This window comes from Alligator sinensis, unplaced genomic scaffold, assembly GCF_000455745.1.
Source record: "Alligator sinensis unplaced genomic scaffold, ASM45574v1 scaffold1146_1, whole genome shotgun sequence".
Classification (NCBI taxonomy): domain Eukaryota; kingdom Metazoa; phylum Chordata; order Crocodylia; family Alligatoridae; genus Alligator; species Alligator sinensis.
The window spans coordinates 707327-716358 of record NW_005842696.1 but is presented as its reverse complement, the minus strand read 5'-3'; the positions used below and the strand labels follow the sequence as shown (position 1 = coordinate 716358).

The following is a 9032-nucleotide window of genomic DNA, read 5'->3' as shown; positions in this document are numbered from 1 at the left end:
TGCTACAATGTTATACGGGAATGATTTGGGTTTGATAATATAGGTATTAATTATAATTCATCTACTGGTAAAATGTGGCAGGCTAATTATGAGTTCAGTTTATTGAACGGTATGGACTTCTAGATGATTATCATTCAGCTTAATATTTATTTGGGATTTCCACCACTGAAACAGAGCGCCGAATTTAGTTCATGATTAAAGAAAATTGACCAGTTGATTAAACAAGCATTTGATAAGTTCTCTGTTACAGAACAGATTCATGCTACTAAAATCTTTAAGTTAAAAAACTGAAAAATTTGGAATTACTTTTACTAAAATTTTTTAAAAACAATACCCAAACTCTGTCATATTTTTAGACACTGATTTTGCATTCCATGCACAACCCATAGGAGGTACAGGGAGTTTCCAAAGAATGCACAATCATGTCCTAATTATGATTTGCAAAACAGTTATGAATAATATTACTATCTTATAATAATATAAGTTTATCTTTATAAGCATGGAAAAAAAACTTAATAACAGCTGATAAAAGAAAGTAAATAACTGCTGTGCATTGTTAGGTGATAGCAGAGAAAAATACCTACTGTATAACATCTTCATTATTTATAATAGTTGCTTCATATCTTATAAATTCTTCAATTATTTTCCTGGATTTTTGAGTAAAACCATCAATCACATCTGTAGAAGAAGCAAACATATAGAAAATAATAATGCAATTAATTGTAAAAATAAGGAAGCTACATGAATACTTTTTTTTCTAATTCTATCTTTTTTTAAAATTCTTACGTGGATCAGCCGTTTTTTCTTCTGGGTAGATGTTACGGATATGGTGGATCACCTGTTCTGTTACTGCAGTGCTGTTATTAATTTGCTGCAAGAGTTTTTCAATGATTTGAAGATCCCGATCCACAGAAGTGTGATAGGTACTGAAAAAGTCTGCAATACCACATGTGGTTGGGCAATAGCTACCCTGTAGGAAAAAGAATAATTAAATGTGTTCATCATCATTATTAGAAACACCTAGGGCTAGGTCTACTATGAGGCAAAACAGGTCAGTCAATGTTTGGGGGAAGAAAATATCTAGTCAGGATTTAACTAGGCAACTGTGGACAAATGTTACAAATAGGAGCATGTTTTTCCCTTTGCTGCAGCCTCAGAATCTACCAGACACAGTACTCTCATACTGAATATAAGTATGTGCTATTATTAATAATTGGTTTTATAGCACATTAGAGAACAATGTATGCTTTTATAACATAATACAGTTTAATAACAAGTATTTAAAATAATGCGCCTTAAAATAATTTTACAAATAATAATACGTATCAACAGCAATGTACAAGAGAAGAATCATAAATCTACTTACAAATCGTTCATCTAAGATGCAGCAATTATCTTTGGAAGGCGGATACTGAGGGGGAGAAACAACAATGTTATTTTAAGCAATTTTTCTTCTCATTGTACTTTTCAACACTATTATTTTCTAATGGTAAGTTTGTAGTTTCACTTACTCCTGTGCAAGAGGAAAAGAGTAAGGACAGGAGAGGCACAGTAGCCCAGTTGTGCAACGTCAGTCCCATTATGCCTATACTAATGTGTGCTCCCCGCTGGTTTGTGTAGCCAGTGGCTGAAGGGACTCTATCCCTGTGCACAGGGTAAGACTGAGACAGCCAGCTTTATGGGCCACTGGAATCTGATCTTGCTTGCTACACACCACTGGGGCTTAAGGGGCAGGTCAGGGGGTGGGAACAGTGATGCAATAGTTTGGGGTGGGGCTACTGCGTGGGAGAACAGCCTCTCAGTAACCTTATGGTGGATTCCCAGAATTTGAACACCAGCATCTGCTCCTCACTGTTTTAGCAGCAGCTTGCCATTCACCCATGCCACCCACTTTGTACCCAGGCTGTTCTTAGGATCTGTAGAAAGGTAAAGAGAGGCATGGAGCAACCATGTCCCGTAACACAAAAGTAAACTAATACATGACTGAACAGTACTGAAATGGTACCTGAGGTGAGTTGATTAGCTCAAGGACAAGCCACAGTAACTCTTAAAGACAACTGGTAAATGTTAGAGATGACAGTAATTTAACAAATAACAATGAAACCTCACTCTTATCAGCAGATCTCAAAGTGCTTCAGAAGGGAGGTATCATTATCTCTATTGCACATATTGAGGAAACTGAGGCACAGGGCAGTGACATGACTTGCCTGAACTTGTCCCTGGAAGACAATGACAGTAGAGAACAGGGACACTCAGCTCCATTCCCAGCTCTGTTACAGATTTCCCATTTAATCATCATTTTATCTATTTGTGCCTCAGTTTTCCAAAATAATGGCAACGTCCTTTTGCAAACATCATCTCTGTTGCTCTAAGTACATCTCTCTTCTTCTTTTTTGCCAGTCTCATCTATTTGGGTTACAGTTTCTTTGACCAAGGCTAATTTTTTACTTTGTGTTCCTAAAATGGCTAGCGTAATGGGGCCCTTATTTCAACTGAAATCTCTAACAATATTTGGCTAATGAATAAATGGCAGAGGGAAGGTGGCATATTAACTGGGAAAAGAAACACTAAGTTCTGTTACTGGCCTACTATATATATATCTCGTTAAAATGGAGATAATGGTGCCTACCTCCTTTGTGCTTTGAAGTCTATGGACAAAAACATAAGATAGAAGCTTGATATTATTTTTGCTATGGCCTGAAACATGAAGGCTTATGACCCCTATATTTTGTGCTCTTTAATATAACTATAGGAAAGAAAATATCTAATCTTTTTTTGTATCCTCATAAACTCTATGTTAACAGGTTGTATCTTCATAAACTCTAGCTCACAGGTTTTAGAAGGAGATTGCACTGTGACACAGGTGGTTGATCCTGTTTTCCAAATACACACAGCTGAATAAATAAATATGGCTAAAAGCCAAACAGCAGTTGTGATGCATTCCCCTAATTGCTAGTATAGAAGTGGTCAGGCCAATATCAGCTATAGCTTAAGAAGAAGTCATTGCTTACAGTCTCTTCTATAGTGTTTATAGCAAGTCACCTGCCACTGGTAACCCATAATTCTTCCTTGTTGCTTTGTAAGCTCTGATGACTTACTGGAATAAGGGGGATACAGAAAGCAGAGCATCCACAGCTATGGAAAGCACAGATAACAATAGACACAGATAACAAAAGTAGTTCAATGGCTAAGCAATAAGCCTAGATACATCTTGTGAAATAACTAGATAATCTCTAGTCATAACTATATACTCTAAACCAGTGATTCTCAACCCTAGGGTGCCTTGAGATCCTTTTATGGGGGGCTATGGGGTGCTGCACAATGTTAGCGCTGTTAGGTGTGCAAACATTATTCATGAGATAAACCCAGAGTTTTTACACAGGAATCCACAGTATTAAAAACATTCTGACCTGTTGTGATCTAAGTTCTTTGCACTAGAAGAATTGCTCTATTATTTTTAGATTAAATATGTCCTTCCCTTCTCCACAAATGACATTCTACCCAGCTCGCAACTTCCCCAAGGAGCCCTCCATGACAGAGAATGGGAGAAATTATTTTGACTTTTATATGTTCTAGGCATAAGTTTCAGGGTACAGAAAAGATTTCAAGGGTCTGGATTGCTGATGAAAACTATTAGAGGCAAGGTAAAATGGAAGACAAGGATGATCACAGCTATGGAAGGATTTCCATATTAGGTGAGAGATTAAATAGGTTGGGACTTTTCAGCTTGCAAAAAAGACACTTGAGGGGGAACATGATAACAGTTTACAAAATATTAAATGGTACACAGAAAGTAAATGGTGATTCATTATTTACTCTCTGTCTCTAGTATCTCTCACAATACTACAACTAGGGGCCATAACATGAAACTATTAGGTAGCAGGTTTAAACCTAACAAAAATAAGTTGTTTTTCATACAGTATACAATTAAACTATGGAACTCATTGCCACTAGATTTTGTGAAAGCTAGTAGCTTAACCTAGTTCAAAATGGGATTGGACTAGTTCTTGGAGGAAAGATCCAATAGAAGATATTGAATATGGTAGACAGTAGTACAGCCTCTGAATCATAACTTTCAAATGTATCAATGCTGGAAGCTTCAATGATAAAGGAGCAGGGGATGGGAAATTCTGGACATGATATATTCACCTCCCCCCTCAACATCCACCCTGCCACTGAGAGAGGCAGGGGATGGGGTTAGAAGAACCTTTGGTCTAATCCAATAAACAACATTTCTTACATGCTTATGTAAGAGTTATTATTTTAAAATATTTGTTACCAGAAAATATTTATCAGGATATAATGCAACACTTCTTAAGCAAGTAACTTTTAACTGCTACTCCACTAAGAAAGCATTCATTATTATAATTTGATGCTCATAGTCAATTTGGTTGATTGAGTTCAGAAACAATATGATTGTCAGAATAGTTCCTACTGAAGACATTTGAGAAACAAATTTTCAGTGAAAACTTTGCATTTCCTCACAATTATACAATTAGTATATGGAGCTATACTCTATTGAGGGGTGAATTTCACACTTTTTGTAGGAGTATTATATATCTGGGTTTTTTTAATAGTGCTACTATGCAGCTCCCAGTTTATTCTTTAAATATTTACACCTCATTAAATAGTTACTGTATTTTGCAGCCATTTAGGTAGTCATGCTATACCCCTGAATAGTTAGCTCCATTGTATTTATGTCTCCTATACTTTTTCTCCTGAGCTGTCATTTTGTATAAACCTGGAAACAATTATTCCTCCTGGTTTTTCACTTGTTCCAGATCTGACATTGTGCATATTTAGCACAAAGGCTATTTAGTGGGTTTTCCTCCTTTACATGTCTGTGACGTCGGTGGCCCCACGTCCGGTAACACCCTTCGTCAGGTAGCCCCTCCCCTTGTCCCGCCTGCCACGACTTTGATGTTATGGGTGATTCGAAGGAGGGGTTCAGTGGAGCTCTTTTACCAGAGGGGTTTCCCCGACGCGGGTGTACTCATGATTGAGGTTTCCGTTGTTCCACGGGGCTCCGCCACCCCTACACCCCATCCACTCGCCAACCGATCACTTGCTGGTGAGATGGTAACTTGCTGCTATTCACAGGCCTGCTGGCCGGTAGATGCTCCTGACCGTACGGACCCAGGCTAATGGTCGCCTTAAGTCAGCCTGCCTTAGGATCCTGCTGCTCCCACAGCTAGCTTGGGTCGTCTCCCTTTTCCTCCCCTGATCTTAGAAATAATATTCCTCTGGGATGGGGAGGCTTCCTGGAACAACGTTTTGGCCCTGGCAATCCCTGGGGACCACACCTTCCGCCCCTGCCAAGGTTCCCGGTTTTTGCTCCAGCTGTTGAGCTGAGGCAGAGCTGCCTGTCTGAGGCATTCGCTCCAGGGGAGCTGCAGCACCGCCAGCGTGCTGCCTGTCTCCTCTCTCCTTCCCTGGCTCCCCCCTACCACAGGGTTTGCTGGGGTTTTTAAACTTCCCCACAGTGGCTGCTGCAGCTGCCGCGATTGGCTCAACTGTTACCCTTGCCAGGAACAGCTGTTTAAACAGCCAGCGTAATGCCGGCTCACGCGGCTGGAATGGAGGGTTGCGGCTGCTGCCGCGGTCCCGGCTCCGACGCCACCATCCCTCTCGAGGGTAAGTAGCTCGGCCCGGGGTTTTCTTGAGGGGTTGTTGCTGCCCCCCAATCTTCTCTGTTCCCTGCCTGTGCCCGTGACGGCGCCACGCCGCCACCACAATGTCTCTTTCTGTTAGCTCTGGATATATGAAAATTGATCTGTTTACAGAATTAATATTTTCTTAGAGAATGGATGATTCATGTTTTTGGAAATCTATTTGTGCTCGAGTATGTCCACAAAATGACTTGGCTGTATTGAGTTTTTGAGCAATTTTACCTTTCCTGTGGTTTATTTACTGATTTGCCAAGACATGATGAATGATTGATATAATGCAGACAAACAAAATATATTTTTAAATTCAGACTACCTTTTCTGTGACAGCAGAGGTGAAAACTATTTAATTAAAAAGGTTAGCTAATTTAGTTCAAAAGATTAGCAGATAAAACCAAATTCCCTCTCTCTCTCCTTATTTGTTATGTAAACATTGGGTTTTTTCAGTCACTAGGTCCTTGAAAAGCTATCCAGCACTTTCCCATTAGCAATGTAAAAACTTGATATTTAGAAAACAAAACAAAACCAGGAAATGCACCAATGTTTGTCAAGTAGTTACTGAAAGTAAAGACTTTTAAAAATTATCTTGGAAAAATAAATGTTTCTACTTATTTATCTATCTTAGATTTATTAATTTGATCTCTATGCATTGCTACATTTATCCTGTTGGAAAATGCCTATTGATGTAGGTTCCCAGTTAACATAGTGGCGAATGCTCAAAAATGGTCCTCAGAACTGAATGTGAAGAAACAGTGTTATTTTCTGGCTACTTTTGGGACATATTCTGATCTAACTTTCATTGATATAAATCTAGAGAACACCACTCAGATCAAGAGCATTATTTCAGATTCTCATTGTTAAAACAGATGTCAGATCCCGGCCTTTCACTGACAAACCTTGCTTCTGAGCTCAAGGCAGAGCAGTTTGAATAATTTATTCTTTATTTCATTGAAAATTTGAAAAATCAAATAAAGAAAAAATGTTTTGGGTCAATCAAAGGCTAATATTTTTAACAATTGTGGATTAATTAAAAGCAATTCATTTTGAATCAAATGAAACTTAATTTGACAATATATGACGCAAGACAATTTTGGACATTTATAAGAAAAGAAAATGGATATGAAAGGTTAAATTCACAAGGAGACTTAGCTGTCATTTACAAAACAGAAAATGTCCTAGTAGCTATGGCCCAGTGGTTTGGGCTACCAGCTACGGCAAGAGTGTGAGGTTTTAATCCCCGTTCTGCTGATTCTGGGCAGGGACTCAACTCCAGATTTTCTAACTTCTAAGTGAGTGGAATGTAGAGTATTTTAGGATGGATGCCATTTTTTCCTGTAGATGCTGTTCCCTTTTTCATAAAATAAATACATACTCAGTGGATTTAAGAAATCATATAACTCTTGTTTGATGTTCAGAGCATGCAGATGGTATGCTCCAATGAACAATTAATTATTTTATACAAGGTGGAACATCTTCTGTACTGGAAAGGTCCACCACTGAATATAACATGTAGTTAGTGCAATTACCTGGGAGGTGAGAGATTTTAGTTCAAATCCTACCTGTTTCAGGCAGATAAGCGATTTCTGTCTCCTAGCTGAGAACTTTAATAAGAAAGAGGAAAATTCTGCCTCCTCCTTAGTTTGTAAATGGCAGTACTTTGTCACTGTACAATAAATAAAAATATTTCATTTTAGAAATTCTAAAATGAATCAAAATTACATTCCCAAATTCTTTTTCATTTTGCTGAATTTTTATTTTTTTGTGATGAAATTAAATGGAATAGATTCTGTCATCCCCAAACTCACTGTTTTGATATAACTTATTCACCAAAAAAGGTTACTGTGGGGGCCAAGGGGGATCTGGGGAAGGGTCGGCTGGGTTGTGGCCACAAACACAGCATGTACAGATGGGTACCTTCGACCGCTGGAGTAGAATTAGGCACAAACGCATACTGGTTCAAACAAAGATGGCTTTACTTACACTGTCGAGATGTACAGCGTGGGAAGAAAGTTAACTTCAAACTTCAAACTTCAGTTACAGTTTAACCGGGAGCTCTAATTCGATGAGATATCTTTGATACGAGCATGCAGGACACAGGGGGTACGTCGGGGTCAGTCGGCGACGGGGAGTCGTCAGCGGTTGATCAGTCCGCCACGTTCACTCCGAGATGGGCGTGGAGTTCTCCAACTTGGGCGGAAACTGCTCCAACCTTTTATACGGCTAGCGAGCCAATTGCTAGTTGCCACGTAGGATTAATTTAGAACCGGCCAATAATAATGTGTGAATTTGCATATGGGTGGTGGGAACCTTTCCACGCCGGGGTTCTCCACCGTGCCGAGAAATTCCCTTGTACAAAATCTCACCGTGCCTTGTGCTAGAAAGTTCCACTGTGCCGAGGCACTCAACCACTAAGCTCTGCTCTGACAGTTACCTGCTTTACTACACCATCACTGATGTATACTGTTCCTGTTTGGAGTACTAATAATTTATAATTAAAAAAATGCATAATTTCAATTGCCAGGTTGAAAATAGGAAGGGAAATGGAAACGTTTGTGAAAAAAGTATATGTGGCCAGACAAAAAGACAAGAAAGGTGACTAGAAAATTCCCTGCCATTTTAAGTATTGTGTAGCATTCAAATTCTAATCTTAGTGTGCTACAAAACAATTTGTTTGAATTGCTACTTGGTTTAGAAATAACCAGGGGAAAGTGAAAATGGAAAAAGGTTTTTTGTGTCATTTCACCAATGTACACTTTCTGTTTCAATATGTAAATCTGGGGAAAGAAGTAAAGGGCAAAATTTCTTGGCCAATTCAGTAGACCATTCCCTGCAGCAGACATACCTCTTCAAACTGCCTGCAAAAAAATATGAATCTCCAAAAAAATCAACTGCCAGCTTGGTTCCAAGCGGTAATGTAAAATATTTTTATTTCTTACTAGTAAGGAATTGTTCCCTACCTTCATGTCACAAATAGAGCCATTTACTATATGATATTGGTGCTCTTCTACTCAAATTCAGATGGGAAATTTTCATATTTCTTTAAAAAAAAATTAAGAAAAGCGTGGAAGTGATTAATATAAGCATACAACTTACGTTGGGCCTATTTCTGAGAGATTTTATAAGGTATTTAGCTGCATTAAAGTGATAAACACTGCTTCTAAAAGATACTATAAAATCTCCTGGTACAGTATTTTTGTGTAAGTATATATGATATATAACATAAGATAATACATGAGTCTTTCTGCAGGGTTAATATTCTTTAAAGAGATTCTCAAGGTGTAAAAAGGTTTAAAAATGTTAAAATTCTATTCTTTTAAGTTACATATTTATTAGGAAATAAATCATTGCAATTGGATATGTCTTTCT

The 9032-nt window shown here is 38.3% G+C and overlaps 1 protein-coding gene across 1 annotated transcript in view; it reads right to left on the bottom strand.

The window, feature by feature from the left end:
• FGG (fibrinogen gamma chain) overlaps positions 1-1679 on the bottom strand; it is a 6350-nt gene extending 4671 nt beyond the window's left edge. The window contains exons 1-4 of the mRNA XM_006034054.3: positions 1512-1679; positions 1367-1411; positions 787-970; positions 585-678 (exon numbers count right to left, since the gene is read on the bottom strand). Of these exons, the coding sequence (XP_006034116.1) occupies positions 585-678; positions 787-970; positions 1367-1411; positions 1512-1580 (392 nt within the window). The 5' untranslated portion in view covers positions 1581-1679. The remainder of the gene's footprint in view (positions 1-584; positions 679-786; positions 971-1366; positions 1412-1511) is intronic.
• Positions 1680-9032: the final 7353 nt, after the last annotated feature.